Source organism: Coffea eugenioides, chromosome 11 (assembly GCF_003713205.1).
Source record: "Coffea eugenioides isolate CCC68of chromosome 11, Ceug_1.0, whole genome shotgun sequence".
Taxonomy (NCBI): domain Eukaryota; kingdom Viridiplantae; phylum Streptophyta; class Magnoliopsida; order Gentianales; family Rubiaceae; genus Coffea; species Coffea eugenioides.
The window spans coordinates 37,251,606-37,270,623 of NC_040045.1; the positions used below are offsets into that span (position 1 = coordinate 37,251,606).

At 40.6% G+C, this 19,018-nt stretch overlaps 1 protein-coding gene across 1 annotated transcript; it reads left to right on the forward strand.

Moving 5' to 3' along the window:
- Positions 1–4,987: 4,987 nt before the first annotated feature.
- Positions 4,988–6,172, forward strand: LOC113752486. The gene has a single exon (XM_027296598.1). The coding sequence runs from the start codon at positions 4,988–4,990 to the stop codon at positions 6,170–6,172; it is 1,185 nt and encodes a 394-aa protein (XP_027152399.1).
- The last annotated feature ends 12,846 nt before the right edge of the window (positions 6,173–19,018 follow it).

The window sequence follows — 19,018 nt, forward strand, 5'->3', positions numbered from 1 at the left end:
GCATCTCATTCCACTTCACTCTATCTCCTAACCATAAATCCGCTGCTGCCACCGGAGACCTTACAGCATCTAGGCCTAGTTGTGAGGGAGGGTAACCATACAATGCTTGGAAGGGAGTCATCTGTAGTGCTGTGTGATAGTTGGTATTATACCACCACTCTGCTGCAGCCAACCATTGTTTCCACTTGTGAGGCTGCTGAAAACACAAGCACCTGAGGTACGTCACAAGGCATCTGTTCAACCTTTCTGTCTAGCCATCTGTCTGTGGATGGTAAGCAGTAGAGAACTACAGTTCAACACCTAGCTTGCCCATCAACTCCTGCCAGAAGGTGCTTGTAAAAATTTTATCCCTATCCGAAACAATACTGAGTGGCAGTCCGTGTAACTTGTGCACATTTTCAAAGAACAAGGTGGCAATAGTAGAAGCTGTATATTTTGGAGTTAATGCCATGAAGTGCCCGTACTTAGTAAACCTGTCAATGACTACAAATATGCCATCATATCCAGCAGACTTAGGAAGTCCCTCCACAAAATCCATGGAAATGTTCTGCCAAGCCTGGTTTGGAACTGGTAGAGGCTAGAGCAATCCAGGGTACTTGCAGTTCTCCGGCTTATTCCTCTTACAACAATCACAGTTCTGTACCCATTCCTCAGTATCCTTCTTCATACCTGGCTAGAAAAAGTGCTCCTTCAACCTTTGATAGGTACCCAAATTTCCAGAATGGCCACAAATAGGGGACTCATGAAAGCATGCTATCAGCTTCTTCCTTAGCTCACCTACAGCTCCAATGTAGATCCTTCCCTTGTACCGTAATATTCCTCCTTTTAAGGAGTAATCAGAACAAGAGTCTGGTTGCATGGCTAGTGTTCGCAGGAGTTCTGTAGCCTTTTCGTCTCCCTTATACGTATCTATGGCTTCCATCAGCCATGATGGCTTAGCCACAGAAATTGTATTCACAGCTCTCTTCCTGTCTCCTTCATCATCCTCATACCCTCTCCTCGATAAAGCATCTGCAACCAAGTTCTCCTTCCCCTTTTTGTAATGTATCTCATAATCCAACCCCAGCAATCTGGTGAGCAATTTCTGTTGCAGAGGGGTAGAAATTTTCTGTTCTAGGAGATATTTAAGGCTCTGATGGTCAGTTCTAATGATGAAATGAGAACCAAGAAGATAATGTTTCCACTTAGTTACTGCTGTGATCAAGGAGAGCAGTTCCTTCTCATAAATGGAAAGCCCTTGATTCTTGGGTCCAAGAGCCTGGCTCAAGAACGCTATTGGTTGTCCCCCCTGCATGAGCACTGCCCCTAATGCCTTGTGACTGGCGTCGGTTTCCAGAACAAAGTCCTCAGAGAAATTTGGCAATGCCAACACTGGGGTGCTACTCATCACCTGCTTAAGCTTCTGGAAAGCTAGCTCAGCCTCTTGGTTCCATGTGAATCCGTCCTTTCTGAGTAATTCTGTTAAAGGCTTGGTTATTAGTCCATATCCTTTCACAAAACGCCTGTAATATCCAGTGAGTCCAAGAAAACCTCTTAATGACTTTACTGATTTGGGAATTGGCCACTCCACCATGCACTTAATTTTTGCAGGATCTGCCATTACCCCTTCACCACATATAATATGACCGAGATACTCTACCTGGGACTGTCCAAAAGTGCATTTGGAGAGCTTGGCAGACAAGGAGTGTTTCCTGAGGGTGTCAAGTACTAATTGAAGGTGATTAAGGTGGGAATCCAAATCAGGGCTGTAGATAAGTATGTCATCAAAGAAAACAAGGACAAAGTGCCTCAGGTAAGGTTCAAAAACTGAGTTCATGAGGCTTTGAAAAGTGGCTGGGGCGTTAGTGAGACCAAAAGGCATAACAGTGAACTCATAAAGTCCAAGATGTGTTCTAAAAGCTGTCTTGTGCACATCATCAGGATGCATCCTAACTTGGTGGTAACCAGCCCTCAAATCGATTTTGGAAAAGAACTTTGCACCAAATAATTCATCTAGTAAGTCATCAATGATAGGTATTGGAAACTTATCCTTGATGGTTAAGTCATTTAGTTGCCTATAGTCTACACAAAATCTCCACGTCCCATCTTTTTTTTTTGACTAACAAAACTGGGGAGGCAAATGGACTGTGACTAATTTGTATGATCCCATTGCTGAGCATGTCTTTGACTTGCCTCTCAATCTCATTTTTCTGGATATGGGGGTACCTATATGGGGCTAATTTGAAGGGCTTAGCATTAGGAATTAGGGGTATTTGATGGTCACAGGTTCTTGAGGGGGGGAGGTTGTTCGGCTCTCCAAAAACGTCTTTGTAGTCCCTGAGTAGAGCATCCAAGGAGTGGTGAAAAGAGTCATTTACCTGAGCTTCTGACAGCCTGATGCCACACGATCTTTTCCATAGCTTGGTACTCCATTCTTCCCCTTCAATGTGATCTGCTGGCAAGTTGAGTGTTGTCTCATTAGTGTCACCTTGCAGTAGCACCTGATCTCCATCCTGATCGAAGACCATGCTCAGGTTCTTGAAGTCAAAAGTTATAGGGCTATGCGCTGCCATCCAGTCCACCCCCACGATCATGTCATAAGGCTCCAGGTTGAGGACGAACATGTTATGGCTGAAGGTTCTTCCCTGCATCTCCCAGGTCATCTTGGGAATCATCTGCCTACACCACAAGTATTGACCATTGGCCACCCTCACCCGAAAGGGCTTAACTTGCTGGACTGACTCGGGGCAGATTTGAGCCACAACATTGGTCACAAAACTGTGTGTGCTACCTCCATCCACTAAAATGGACATCTCCGCCCCCTGGCACTGTCCCTTCAATTTGATGGTATTGTGTAGCATCTTTCCAGTTAGCGCATGAATGACAAATTCTACATCCCTCTTCCTTTGGTGCCCTTGGTATTCAATGATCTCCTCATCCCCTGGTTTTGCTGCCTCCTCATCCCCTTCTTCTACTGCCAGCAAGAGGTGCATCTCCTTCTATTTGCACTGATGTCCAGGCCCATACTTCTCGCCACATTTGAAACACAACTGATGGTCCCTCCTATACTGTATTTCTGCTGGAGAGATTCTCTTGAAACTTTGTACATTAGTGATAGGATGCATTTTAGTGGGTATTTTGGGCATTATTGCACAACTAATTGACTAAATACTTTCATTAATCGGGTGGATTCCACTGATATTTTGTTTTGATGCTAATTGCAGGAATGGACGCTGAAAAGTACTTAAAATCAAAACTTAGAAGATTTGTCGCTGTGGGGTCCAATTGAGAAGCTGAAGAGACTTAATTGTAATAGATATTATTTTATTTTATTTTGAGGGAGTCTGGTGGCAATTTTGAACAAGTAACAATTTCCGGCTATTGGGGAGTTTATTTATCTCTCGCGCGGCTTAGGTTAGGGGGGAGTTGAGTTTTTTTTCCTTTGTTTTGTTTTCCTTGGCTCTGCAAGGAGACTAGAGAGCCGCAGCTTTGTAGAGAGAAAGGCAGCAAGCAATAGCCGCTTTTGTTGACTTTGGGATGCCTGTGAACTTTCCATTGCTTTTGGGACCAAATTGAGAAATCAACCAATTTTCCAATCTCTCGTATGTTATCTTTGTGAGGAAAGAAAGAAAGCAAAGAAAGGAGCTGCAATTGTGGACCTTTGAAAATGCTTTTGATTCTGGCTTTGGCCGAAGGAAATTGAGGCCTTGGAAATCAATTGAAAGCAATCGTAATCCATTGTTGCTTTTTCTTTCTTCGGTTGACCGAAGTGAACGAGGGTCAAATCTTCCGTTTGCTTTGATTGAAGAATTGACGGCTTCCTCCAGCTCTGCCGCATGGCCTGTACTCTAATTATGGGGAACTAAACCTCCTAACTCTAGTCAAGGGAGCGACTGATGAATTGGTTCAACTAATACTGTGAGATCTAAACCATTATTAATTATTTTCTTCATTTATTGATATTTACATGTTCCTGGCTTTTAATCGCTATAGCCTTGTGTATGATTGGTTAGTGCGCAATAATTAATTATTCATGTAGGTTATTTTGCTAAATAGAGGTAATTGAATCCGTAATTGTTCGTTATCTCTATCTTAGTAGCAACTGGCGTAATTGGGTTTATGTCAGGGGAGCATACGATCTAATTTAAACAAACCCTCGTAACGTGTTTGTTAGTTAGGATTGGGCCTTTCTAATTATTAATGCAATCTAGAAATTAAATTCTACGGTCGTACCTAGGGTTATTTTTGGGTTAGAGAAATAGCTAACGGTCGTACCTTAGCTATCGATAAATTAAGGAATGGTTGGTTGTTTAGCGCGTGCGAGACAACTATAATCAATCTATTAATAAATGTTGGAATTATTTCTGCATCAATGATCAGTGCATGAACCATTTCTGAAGTGCACCATTGGCTAGAGTTTCTCTCATTTATTTCTTTTAATTAATTATTTTCTGCATTTAATTTGTTTAGTTGGCATTTGATACCAAAACCCCCCATTAATCTTGATTTGAAAAGAAACAAATATCTCTCCAGTCCTTGAGGAGACGACCCTGCTTACCACTGTCTACTAATTGGAGAATTCAGTTAAATAATTAATTCAGGTATATCGAATTAAGCAAACTCTTCGGGAACAGGGTGAATCAAGTAACCCATTGCACACCTAGAGTCCCTGCTCCAGTACTCGAATTGATTATTGACTGTTTCAGGTGGTAGTTAGGATTTATTTATTATTATTGCACAGGTTCGGCACCTGTCAATTTTTGGCGTCGTTGCCGGGGACTGGCATCGGAATTATTTGTTTCTTTTCGAATTCAGTTTTTTTATTTAGTTTTTGTTTTTTTATTTTTTTTGGTATTTTTGCTAGTTTATGCCCCGTTCCTCTCGCACAAGTGAATTGATATACGATCCTGAGGTTGAGAAGGCAGCGCGTAGGCGAAGACAAGAAACCAAGAGACGAAAAGAATGGCACTTATCTTTTGCAAACGAGTCAGTAGAAAACGAATTTAGCATGGCCAACACCCAGACATTAAGGGAGCTGGCTATCCCAGACTTGACTCATCAGCCCTTGTGCATCACGTTCCCAACTCTGGCTGAAAATACCTCTTTCGAGCTGAAATCGGAGTTGATTCAGCTCCTGCCTTCGTTTCATGGTCTCTCTGGCGAAGAACCCCACAAACATGTCAAGGAATTCGAAATAGTTTGCTCTAGCATGAAACCCCCTGGGGTCACTGAGGAGCAAATAAGACTGAGAGCCTTCCCCTTCTCTCTCAAGGATGCAGCGAAGGATTGGTTATACTACCTGCCTACAGGTAGTATCACCACGTGGGCACAATTGAAAAAGAAATTCCTGGAGAAATTTTTTCCCGCATCCCGGGCTGCAAGTTTGAGGAAGGAGATTTGCAGCATCAAGCAGTACTCCGGGGAGTCATTGTACGATTTTTGGAAAAGGTTCAACAAGTTGTGCGCTAGATGCCCACAGCATCAGATTAGTGAACAACTGTTGATCCAGTACTTCTATGAGGGACTCCAGTCAACTGACAGGAGTATTATTGACGCTGCGAGTGTAGGAGCCCTGGCGAGCAAGACACCGAGGGAAGCGTGGGACCTTATTGAAGCCATGGCAGAAAACTCTCAGCAGTTCGGCTTCCGTGAGAGCAATCCTACCCGTAGAGTCAATGAGGCAGAGACGTCATCCATCCAGCAGCAACTGTCAGAGTTGACGTCTGCTGTCAGTCAATTGGCCATGAGAGACACACCGCGAGCGAAGGCGTGTGGAATCTGTACTAGCATGGACCACTGCACGGATTCGTGCCCCATTCTGCAAGAGGACGGGGCGGAACGGGTAAATATGGCCGGAGGCGTGCCCGCGCCACGCAGGCAGTATGACCCGTATTCCAACACATACAACCCCGGTTGGAGAGACCATCCCAATCTCAGTTATGGGAACATGCAACAAGGTTCATTCCCGAATCGTCCACCAGGATTCCACCAGCCTTGGCAACCAAAATCTCAACCCTCATCCTCCAATTCAGGAAGCTCCTTGGAGGACCTAGTCAAAAGCCTGGCCACAACTACTACTCAGCTTCATCAGGAGATCAAAGCGGACAAGAAGGACCAAGAAGCTCGGATAAGCCAACTGGCAACCGCTATTAACCGTTTGGAGTCCCACGTTTATGGGAAACTGCCATCGTAGCCCGAGGTGAATCCCAAAAATGTAAGTGCCATGACGCTGAGGAGTAGCAAGGAGCTGGAAGGGCCTAAAGTGAAAAATTCAAAAAGCAAAAGCGAGGAGGAGATAGAAAAGGAAATTGAGGAGGAAGGACGTGTTCGTGAGGATCCTAAGGTAACTTCCACCTCTCCACTCACTATTAGCTCTAACTTACCCCCTTTTCCTTGCAGGTTGGAAAAGACAAAGAAGGTAGAGAAGGAAAAAGAGCTCTTGGATGTGTTTCGGAAAGTGGAGATCAACATTCCCCTGTTGGATGCAATCAAGCAGATACCGAAGTATGCTAAATTTTTGAAGGACTTGTGCACCCACAAGAGGAAGCTAAGGGGAGATGAACGAGTGGCGGTGGGAGAAAACGTGTCAGCTATACTCCAGAGAAAGCTCCCACCAAAATGTGGAGACCCAGGTATGTTCACCATTCCCTGCAAGATAGGGGTACTCCAATTAGGAAAGCAATGTTGGATTTGGGGGCGTCAATTAATGTTATGCCTAAGACAATTTATGCTTCTCTAAATCTTGACCCGTTAAAAGGCACAGGCATCATAATCCAACTTGCAGACCGTACCAATGCTTACCCAGAAGGGTTAGTTGAAAATGTTTTGGTACAGGTCAATGAGTTAGTTTTTCCTGCAGATTTCTATGTCCTAGACATGGGGGATGAAAGGGCACTAAATCCGTCTCCTATTCTGTTAGGTAGGCCATTTTTAAGCACTGCTAGGACAAAAATAGATATAAATGAGGGTACTTTGTCGATGGAGTTTGATGGGGAAATTGTAAATTTTAATATTTTTGAAGCGATGAAGTACCCAGATGAGACTAACTCTGTTTATGCTTTAAGTGTTGTCGAGCCCCTTGTGTAGACACCAAATTTTTGGTGTAATTTCTTTTACTTTTTATTCTCATTTGTCGTGGTTGCTTTTAGTTTTTTTAGTTTCTAGTTTCTATTTTAATTTTTAAGTTTTAGCGTAGAAAAATCATGAAAAAAGAGAAAAAAAGGAAAATTGTTCACAAAAATACGTTCAAATTTAATTTTTGGCATTTTGGTTTATTTTTGTTAATTTATTTTGAAAAAAAAGAAAAGAAGAAAAAAAATGATGAAAAATGATGAAAAATGAAAGAAAAGATCGAAAATGGTAATTTTGTTATTTTTAGTTTGTTTATTTTGATGTGTTTGTAATTAAAATTGTTGTTTTTATTATTATTTAGTTTTACTATTATTTTTGTTAAATTATTAAGTTGAGAAAAGAGAAAAGAAAAAAAAGAAAAATCATCACAATTCCATTTTTTCTGCCGGATCACATTTCATTTCCCCACCGCACACTCCACCAACCTCACCACGGTTTCTCTCCATTTCCTCTCCACATTACCACTCCACCTGACATTGGAATCATCGACCAGAGAGACAAAGAGGGAGCCGCACCTTGCATCCGGAAAAAAAAAGAAACTGGAGAGCTGCAATCTTTCTTGTTTCTGTCCGTGAGCTCGAAGGAAGAGAGGGAGAAGTTGTGCGTGAGTTCCCTTCGTTTCTTTTCAACCTCCACTAGCTGCAATCATCTTCCAACCAACACCATTTTCCATTTCCTCTCGGCACCAACTTACCCCAGTCCGCAACCAAACACTCCCTCTCCAGCCTCTGCCTCGTGATCATCGACCATGAAAGTGAGAGAGCTGCACCCGGCAAGCTGAGACTGAGAGTGAGGGAGAGCCGAAGCCTTTGCTCTGTTTTTTTTCTGTTCGTGAGTTAAAGAAAAGAGAGTGAGACCTGCGGTTCTGCAACAATTCCATCCGTGAGTTGGGGAGGAGTTTGAGTGCCAAACTTCCTTCATCTTAGTTGCGAGCTTGAGCAAGAAAAAGGACGGACTAGCAGGCTGCATTCTGGTTAGCCGAGAGGGAGAAGTATTGCAGCCGCTTGTTGTGTGAGCTCGGTCTTAAGCTGAGCGCACAACAACATTTCCCTGCCTTGGTATCACCGACAAGGAGAAACCAAAGAATCATCTCCACCGACAACCACAGTCACGCCAACCCAAAACAGAAAACCTGTCGCGTGCTTGTGAGCCGAGAGGAGGAAAACATTTTCCAGATTTTCGTGTGAAAGCTTGACTAGTTGTGAGGTAATTTATGGATCATTTTTAGGATAAATCTGAGGTAATTTGAGTTATCTAGTAACATGCATGTGATGTTAGAGCAGTCGGATGTTGAATTGAATCATTAGAAAATTCTGTTTTGAATATTGAGGTACCATCCGAAAGCTGAGATGATAATGCACTCTATTTCTGAATTCCTGTGATGACTTGAGCACTTAAGTAGATTTAGCCAAATGAAAATGTGATGATTTCCACCATGCATGTTGATTTGTACCTTCGGATGGCATAGTGAAAGCCTGCAGAAATTCTGGTTAGATATAAAGCTCCTGCCGTGAGCTTGATGCACTTGTTTTATTTTGGCTGCTGAATGGGTCTGAATTTGGACAATCTGAGCATGAAAGATGTTTATCTAATTGGATTTTGGATGATTATCAGGATTAGAGTCTTGCATGTGTTAAGTTTCGCAATCAAATGGTAAAAACAAAGCTGTGGAAAATTCTGTCTTGGCTAGAAATTTTGCCGTGAGCTTGCTTGGAGTAGTGCAGCTTAAATTGGTTTTGATTTTTGTAATTTGGGCTTATAATCATAAATATGCAGCTAATAATGAGTACTTAGGCCTTGCACGTAGCCAATCAGTTTGATAAAACAGAGGAATAAAAATTCAAAAGTGCAATCTGCCTTAAGGCAAGATCATCCGGGCTAAACAGAAAAATTTCTGGAAAATTTTGATGGTTATGGATATTATTTGAACTTGATTTTGGATCCAATCTGATAGATAGTTTGTTATTTGGTCTTGCATATGATCTTTATGGCTGGGAATTCGGTTGTATGGCTGGAAAATTTTGTTGGATGTTGCTGGATTGTTAGATCAATCTTCCAGCTTAGCCGATGGAGTTGTTTTGGGTATTTTAGTATGAAATTTGCTGGAAAGTGCTTGATCCTCGCTTGGTTGTGTGTTTAGCTAACTAAATACTGGATGATTAAGCCCTGCATGAGATTAATTGGCTGTGTGTAAACCAGAAATTTGAGTGAAACAAAAATCTGTTGCACGCATGTTTATTCCAGAAATTTGCATGATATCTTCTTGGTTTTTTTGTTTGTTTGGATTATGATGGTGGGTTTAGTTGTGGGCTTGGTCTAAAGTTGTGACGTTGAGTTTAATTACATCTAATCAAGATTGTGATAAGAATCTGAGTTTATAAGAAAATTGCAGAAACGTTTCTCACATCATTTTTGCTGCATTAGTTTAATGCTCTATTCGGCAACAGCTTACAAGTCGGTTTCATCACTTTGTTTGTACATTTAAATCTTGGGTTTGATTTAGTTGATAATTGATAGTTAAAATCTGGGTTTGGTGAACTCGTTTGCATGATGAAATCTCGACTGAAATGGTGTAGAAATCGCAAAGAGATTGCAGCAGCCTTTTGTTTTTTTTCCTTTACATGTTTGCATGATTTTCCAGAGTTTGGCATGAAATATTTCTAGATTTTCTACCTGATTGGATGGTGGTGAGTATGGAGTTTGGGTCTAGATTAAAGTTGTGTGTTTGGGTTTGGAATCCGAGCTTGAACAATAAGCTGTGCGTTTGGTTTTGTCTTGGAAGCAAAAGAGAACATGTTGCATTTTTAGTTGCAGTAGTTTAAGTCTCACGTAGCTTGCATGAATTTGCATGGAAAAATTGTTTCAAAATTGCCTCTTAACCCCCTCAAGTTTTTCCCTTATGCCAGTATGACCCAAAAAATTGGGAAAATCAATCAAATTGACCTCTCAAATTTCTTTAGTTTTTGCAATCAAGTCACTACTTGTTTTAAATTTTACATGGGCTGTTCACCTTCCTTTAAATGCCTTGGATTGATCCAATTTCATGTTTACTTTTATCTTTTGTGATTATTTCTGGATTAAAGTGATGCTTTGTCTCTTGCTTTTGCTGCGTTACCTGCTTCCTTTGAGTGTAGTGGAGAAAGATATTTGACTCACAGTAGCGAATTGGTCATACCTGATTTTAATAGGGATCTATTGCAGTCTACTTTTATTGATGTTATTACATCTATTTTCTTCTCAAAAGGTCCTAAGGAGGTGTTAAGATTCTTCATTTTTTTTGGCACCCTTGTTGATGGAAAATCTGTATTCCGAGGGGTTTAGTGTGTGTTTGGAGGATTTTTATATACCAAAGAAACAAGTTTCCTTCGTAGGTTGCATGTTTTTGCATGAAAAGAGTTCTTATAATAGCTCTTTAACCCCTCAAATCCCTTCTTATTCTATCATGGCCTAAGCAATTGAAAAGATTAATCAATTGGGTCCTTCGAGTTTCCTTTCCCTTTTAACTTGGATTTTCATTTGATGAATATGGACTTGTTTGATTATCTAAAGGGATCTAATGGTTCAATTTCATAGTTATTAGTGGTTCTTTAATTTTTGTTTTTGAAGAATTTGTGTTGTTTGATTTACTATTAAATTGGTACATTAATCCTTTGTTTAGTGGTTGTAGCTCCAATTTAGAACCTTTTCCAACTTATTAGCACCACAAAAGGGGACGGTATACTTTCTTTTATTTTTTTTTGTATCTCCCTATGTGATCCAATTTGCTAAATGAAAATTGCATGCCTACTTGGTTTTCTTAAATGTTTATTAATGCCTTTCATTTATTTACTTTTATTTTATTTTTAAATCTTTCTTTTATTTTCATTTATGGGGTATGTGTACACCTCTTGGCTTGTAATAGATAGGGCATAGCAAGTAATTTGGTCCATTTTCCCTTTCCTCTTTGTTTTAGCTAGCAAATGTAATAGTTAGGGCTTTAATCGTCTTATTTGTCTTGCATGCTTAGTTACTATGTGTTAATTTGCTTTGTTAGGTCCTTGCATCTAGTCGAGCATGCTAAGTGTTATGTGCTATATGTTTATGAGTGTTTTGCATGTCTACTTGCTTTCTATATTTATAAATGAATGTGATGGATGAATGTACGTTTCCGCTAGTCCAATGCTAGTCGGAATTCGTAGAATGGGCTAGTCCAACGCTAGACCCTTAGGGATTTCCCCTCGTTAGTACATGTTTGCATGTTCACTACATTTCATGCATTTTTTTAGTTTTATGGCATTTGGCATGTCCCTCTAACCTTTCCCTTTCATTTTAGACCTTTGCATTTCATGCTAGTTATAGGGTCCATTTGCCTGAGAAACCCCCTTGGGTAAGGGAAACGAGCGAGTGTGGCTTCAAAATAGCCTTAGCACGCTAGTTTTTCCTTCTAATCAAAGGGGAAATTAAAATCACAAAAATTAGAGGTCATTCCCGTACCCGACCTGATGCATTCCTCTAAGTTCATGCATTTTCATATCATTTTCTCACTATTTTCCTCACTAATTATATATTTTAAATCCACATGTCATATTCACACACTCATTCACTTTCTTTACTTGTCACTTCACACATTGCACCTATTTTACTTATATATTTTCTATTTTCATTCACTTGCACACGAGCATTTATATTTTTATTCATTTGCACACAAACACTTTCAAATTGCACACATGCACCTTTTTTCTACACTTTGCACACTTACACTCTCATTTGAGTCCTCATTTGCATCGTTCATGATTTTCTATGAGGACTTTCCTTATTGGCCATCACGACTCGTGTGAATGGGACCAAAAGCCTCATAAGAAACATTTCTTAGACTTAGGATTGCATTTCTCATTCATTAGTCAAATCCAATTTGCAATACATACTTTGGGTAGAAAATATAGGAAAATAAGGGTTAAATCACGCAACTAGCCTTGGTTAGGTCGAAGGGGTGCCTTGGATTTTTATCCTTGCCTTCCCCTTCGTCAAATGTGACTCCCGAACCTTTTTCTTTGTTTTACGTGGACTAGGAGTCGTTTAAAAAGGGTTTTCTTACTTTTTTCTTTAAAAAATTCATTTTTTGGGTGACTTGGTACACCCTAACTCTATACCAAGTGGCGACTCCATTTTTCATATAAAAACCCTTTTTGGACTATTTTTCTTGGGTCAAATCGTCGCATTTTCAAAAGTCCCATTTAGACCCATTTTTGTTTCTATCAACAAAATTCATTTTTCCCAAATCAATAAAATTCAACAAAAAAACAATTATTTTATTTTTTACCAAAAAGTGGGGCGCGACAGTTGGCGACTCCACTGGGGAACTTCCTAAGTGGGTCCAAGCATTTGATTTAGCCATTCTTTTCCTTTTTTCTACCCTTTTTATGTATAGCATTTGGATATTAGGATTGCATTTTCCCTTTCTAGGACTTTTTGCCACGTACGCGCATATCAAACTATTCCCTCACTTGCGTATGTATGATTGGTTGATTGGATGTATGTTGTACTTGTTTTATCTCGCGCTTTGCATTGCATTTGGGTGGGGGATATACCCTAGAGCCTCGCATTGGTTCTCGATCCCTCCCCTCCAAAACGTATACTATCATACGCGCATACGCTTTATTATTCATCCCTCTTTATTTTCTTTTTAGTGGCTTGTCACGCCACTCCACCCTATTAGGATTAGGAGACCCACTTGGACGTGTGATCGTGACACGACGTGTGCGTAGCACGATCCAATGGGTCACTCAATCTTCCGCTTTAAACTTTGGGTTGATAGCCTTTAGTTTTTAGTCGAAGGTTGAGGGTTTTTTATAGATTCACTCAAACATGCAGCCGTAACACGACGTGTGCGTAGCGGTGTTTGGGGAATCGCTCGAGCCACCGACAAAGGGCCTTGGGATTGATGACCCTTGGCCACGAGTCTGAAGGCTTGGGGGCCTGAGCTTATTGAGTATAGATGCATTAGCGAACCCCAACCTCATGCATCCATATAGTTTCACCTAGGGTAGAGTCTGCCTTACCCTATTAGGGACACCTTTCACGAGGGGAGGGATCCCACCCTTTTTCCTTATTTATGTTTCCTGCTTTTTATATCCTTTAATTGTCCAACGTGTTATGTGTTGAACTAACTTTCCTTGTCTTTTGCCTTTGCATTCACAAACGTTAGAAAATAGGAGGTCTGGCATGACTTCTTTTAGGGCCTACCCTTATAGATAGGATATCGCATGTTTAAAATTGTGACATATTTCATCAAATAATAATGCCATGCCATTTTAGGCCTACCCTGGCAGATAAAGGGTTCCTTAGGTCATGTCTCATTTCAAATTGCATATCTTACTGCTTTTAATAAACTGGCATCACGCATCCACCCTAGGAAGGGAATGCCATTTAGGGGATCCCGTGTTTAGGAATAAGCCACCATATGTCTCGGATATTTAATCCAAGGAGACTTGCACGTTTACATTTTTTGTATCATCCAAAAGGGTAGTGCACAAGGTAAGGTAGGATCCGATCATTTTCATAGAGCGATCTTTGGAATATGAGCGTCTAATAATCACCTTTTGGCCACTTTATCAAAATGGGTAAAAATCCCTTGCGTAAAGGACATTAACTTGAAGAAACCCAAATAATTCTTCACTATTGAGACGATAAATCAATGGAGGCCAAATCTTGATTCTAGGAGGCTCATAGACTAAGGCATTGTAATGATTTCTTGAAACTACCCAATGGGTAGAGAACTCAATCGATTTTTGAACAAATCATCCATTTTATCCAATCCATTTTTGTCAATTCATTCAATTTTAGTTCAATCTAATCATTTTTGAATAAATTCATTTCATCCAATTCATTTGACCAAATTACCCTTTTTAGGGTCTTTTGACCAATTTACCCTTTTTAGGGTCATTCGGTCGATTTTGAATAAATCGTCAATTCATTTGACCAATTTACCCTTTTTAGGGTCTTTTGGCCAATTTACCCATTTTTAGGGCAACCGAGCCGATTTTTGAATAGATCAAGTTTCGTTCAATCTATTTGATCAATTTACCCTTGTTAGGGTGATTTGATTAATTTTGGATAAATTAAATTTCATTTAATTCATTTGACCTGTTTCCCTTTTAGGGTAATCCAGTCAATTTTTAATAAATTGTCAATTGACCAATTAGGGTTTCGATATCAAATTTCAAATTGGGAAATCTAGTCAATTTTTGAGAAAACCATCCATTATATCCAACTATTTAATCAGTTGGGTTTTTGACTCATGATTCACTGAGTAAATTTGTCGACAAATTCCAATCTCTTCGATAGGAGTTCGTCAAGGTCAAACCCATGCGTTTTGCAAATCAAAGGTGATCAATCTATTCGGACTTGTCCTCATTTTGACAAATCCCTCGTCACTACAATGGTCAAATTTTTCAAATTATTTTTCACTCAATGAATTGATCAGATCCGTCAGGTATGGTATAGTGTTTACCCTAGAGGATTGCATTTTCATGCTAGGCCTACCCTTGGCATAAAAAGGGCTCCCCAATAGGACATGCATCCGAATTTTTTGGATAGTTACTAACTCTTGCCTTTTTCTTTTCCTTTTCTTTATTTTTATTGGAATAACTAAGCGAGGGTTGAATCTAAAGGCAATTTTTCAAAAATTCTCAGGTAATATTTAAACATAGCTTCTCGTCGAAGCCCCATCATAACGCGATCCCGTAGTCAAGCCCAGAGGAGTCGTGTAAACATGAGTTCACAACCGGAACAGTCAGATAGGTCTGCTACTACCGCTCAACCCGAGACTGCAAGTTTGGGGATTCAGTTGACTGAGATGCTTACCAAGTTTGGAGAGATGGCGTCTGAGATGGCCGCCCAAAGGAAGTTGAATGATGAGCTAATTAGCAGCGGAGTTCAACCCGAACCTGTACCCGCCAGACAGCCTGAGCAAGAGCCGTTTGTCCTACCTTCGGCCCATACCACTGTTACTCCATCATTTCCTATTGCACCCGAAGAAACTTTCACCTATCCCACCACAAATTTGCCATACACTTACCCTCCTCATCCTTCATTTTTTCTTACTCACACGCGAGGTTCACCACCCCAAATCATTTCAAATATACCACCTGAGCCACATACCTTTTATCACACTGCTGCCGAGCCATTCCTACCAGACCATATTGTTCAAACCAAGGCAGAAATGGGGGAATCTTCTGCTCCCGTTGATATAAAGCTGCTCAAACGCCTTGATCGTTTTGATGAGTTTATGAGGAAGAGTCAGGGGTTGAACAAGCAAGGAGTCCTGGACTACGACGAGCTTTGTCTCTTTCCCAATGTGCAATTGCCCGAGGGGTTCAAAACCCCTAAGTTTAACAAGTACGATGGGACGGGTAATCCCAAGACACACCTCCGACTATTTGCTAACAAGTTGGGAAAGTCTGTAGACGACGAGAACCTGCCTCTAAGGTTGTTCCCGGAAAGTCTGGAGGGGGATGCCCTCGACTGGTACTCAAATTTGAAGTCCGAAGAAGTAAAAACCTGGATTGACTTGTCCAATGCTTTTGTAAGGCAATATGAGTATAACTGCGAGTTGGCTCCGACACGAACCACGTTGGAAGGAACAAAAAGAAAACCCTCCGAGGATCACAAGACTTATGCCAAGAGGTGGAGGAAAATAGCTGCAAAAGTCGAGCCACCGATGACTGAGGACGAAATCATACACACTTTCATTAAAGCACATGATCCCCCGTATTTTGAAGAAATTTTCCGCATGACTGGATGCTCGTTCGCCGCCATTGTCAATAAACTTGAGGAGTACGATGACTTCGTGAAAGCTGGGAAGATTGTTAATGTCTCTACCCTCAAGTCACAGTTGGATGCTTTGCAAGGTCAGGGGACTAGTGGGAAGAACCCGCAATTCCAAAAGAAAGAGGGGGAAACTGTTTTTGCCTGGAATCAAAACCCTGTCCCAAGACCCAGACCTCGACAATACCCTACCTACTCAAACCCTTACTCCTACTACTCAAATCCTCATCCTGTTTACCACACCAATATAATATCACTCATCCTCGACCTCGCCCAAATTATGCCAACCCGCCTACAACCCCTTTCCAAATATCTCAACCAAGCTTTCAACAAGCTCGTCCTCGGCCTCCTTACCACCAAAGATTTTCCCCACCAAATAGACCTACCTACAACTATCCCCGACCCACTGAAACCTACCATCAAAGCCGTACCCGAACCTTCGCCAACCTAGGCAGGCCTTTGGACCAATTGTATGAGCAATTGAAGGTTGCCAACAAAATAGGCGTGATTCCCCCTCCAACTTACCTTCATGGCATGCCTGCTGGGTACAATCCACATGCTATTTGTGCCTATCATTCGGGAGTACCTGGCCACTCAACCGCCGATTGCAGGGCACTTAAGCACAAAGTCCAAGACATGATCGAGGCAGGAGAAATAGTGCTAAGGAAAAGAGGTGAACAAGGGCCGATCATAAGTACAAATCCTTTTCCTGAACACCAGGACACCTTCGAGGCATCCACCTCCAATGACGAAATTTGAAAATCCTAAAGGAGCTCTGCACAAGTTGAATGGCTGACTATCTTCCCCCTCGAAGATAATTTCGATAAATTTAGGGGTTGTCATTTGCTAAAGTTCACAAAAACTTTTTCTTGCATGTGTGAATAGCTTAATGAAAGCGCCTTTTGCAAATTGAGTTTTGTCTTGTTTTCGCTTTGATTTGGAGTTTCATGAAATGCACAATTGGTTTTATTTGTTTATTTAATCATTGTCATGAATTTTTTTTAATTCTTTTAGATGGCCAAAGATGAAATTATTTGATCCTTTGAATATCACTGTTCTGGAATCTGATGAAGCTCTTCATTGAAAAACCTCTTCTTTTGAGAGAAAACCTTCATTGAGAAAACCTTCATTGAGAAAGCCTTCATTGAGAAAACCCTTCATTGAGAAATTCTTCATTGAAAAATCCCTTTCCTGCCAGGTTGGAAGCTGATGGGTTAAAGCAGCGTCATCAATGATTGATTTTGATTGATGAGAAATAGTTGGATGCTATGTGCCATGGCCAAATGTTGCCAAGACCCATGGCCTGTGTTCATAACAAAAAGGTCCGCCACCGATCCTTTGAAGGAGGGAACAAAATGCTAAAGTGATTTTGCTAACGAAAGATGAAGCCAAAGGCAAAAATTGCTTCAAATTGGCAAAGCTCATTGGGTGTTCAAAAGGTATTACCTGGCGGGGCATTCATGGATAGACAGATATTCTCTCAACCTATCAACTCAGACATGTGTAAGAAGTTTTATTTCTGATTATGCAAATTTCTTTTGGAAATCATGCAAGGGACGAGGCAAAAGTCAGGCCATCTTCCTTTCCAATCAAAACATTTCATCCCTAGTCGTCCCTTTTGAGCTATCAGAACAATAATTTTTTCGTTTGGCAGCCCCTGAGGATTGCAAACCCCACACTGGGGCAAATTCATTTTGAAAAGAGATGATCAGAAAGGGAAAGCTCTACACTGGGGCAAATTTATCTTTAAAAGTGAGATGAAAAGGAAGAAAGAACCCCACACTGGGGCAAATTCAGCTTTGAAAAAAAATGCAAAAATGAAAAATGCAATGAAAAGCACAAAGAGAAGAATTCAATCAAACTGGGGCAAATTCTCCTCAGTTTTGTTCAAAATTTGGAGATGATCTCAAAATGATGCAATCTCAGGTTATTTCACACCTTTCATCAAACTTGCTTTCAGGCCTTAACTTTTCTTGAAAACACCCCACCTGACCTCATTACAAAAGCCCAAAAGTCCTGGCTTTCGTCACTTGCTGTATTTCTATTAGGAATTTCGCTAATCAATTGGCAAGTGATGTCTATAATGCCTTCACCTAAACTTCTAAGGGAAGTGCATTTTACTGATGCCAGAAATCTTCAACTCATACTCCTGAGTCGATCATGGTTGAGCTCTTTCATTTGCGTCTTTAGGTGAAAACCCGAAAGGTCACCTCAAAAGAAGAAAAGAAGAGGGAAAAGAAAAAGAAAAAAAAAGAAGAAGAAAAAAAAAGAAAAGAACAAAGAAAGAAAAAAACAACAACAACAAAAACAAAAAAACAAACAAAAGCAGAAAAGATTGGGGGTAGCTTTGGTGAAAACCCGAAAGGGCGCCAAGGCGTTTTTTTTCAAACAGACGAGCACGAGGAGGAACAACTGGTGACCTGGTTCATTCGGATTTTTCTCATTTTTGTCAAACCTCTGGCAACATTGAATTCCAGAGCAAAGATATCCAGAGAATTGAATATGACATCCGTTGGCCAAAACTGTGTCGTTTTGTAAAAATATTTCTTTAGCAAATTCATTCTTAGGAAGCTCATTTTTTCTCAATTGCTTGTATTCATGGCATTTTTGTAGGCTTTAAGCACAAATGGTTTGTGTTTGCATTCTTTCACATATTCATTTCTGCATGATAGGTGAAATTACTTTTTAATCATCGAGTTTTTGGTGAATGATAACCCCATGGTTTATTCAAAGCATACTTGGGTTCAGTCATCTTGCGAAAATGGTTGAAATTCAGCAAGGTCGGTTACGCAAGCTTCACAATATGGCAAAATGCACGCTCGGTTAGTCGGGAAAAAATCAGAGACGTTTAGAAATGACAAATCCAACCAAGTCAGATGCCACGGTCAACTTTGACGAAGGCATCCAAAGACTCATGTTTACACGATTCTCAAGGACAAACGGATCAAATAATGGTGGCGATTCCTTTGTTTTTTCTCTTTTGCAGGAAATTTCATGCATGGATGAAAACAATCACACCTTGCACTGAAATCGGTGTCGGAAAGAGTCCTAATGAACAAAGGCAGATTGAAAATGTCGCAAGCAAATTTCATCAAAAAATGCA

Excerpts from the sequence above, each read along its gene's own strand:
- LOC113752486 (XM_027296598.1), top strand. The coding sequence starts at position 4,988 with ATGGCCAACACCCAGACATTAAGGGAGCTGGCTATCCCAGACTTGACT.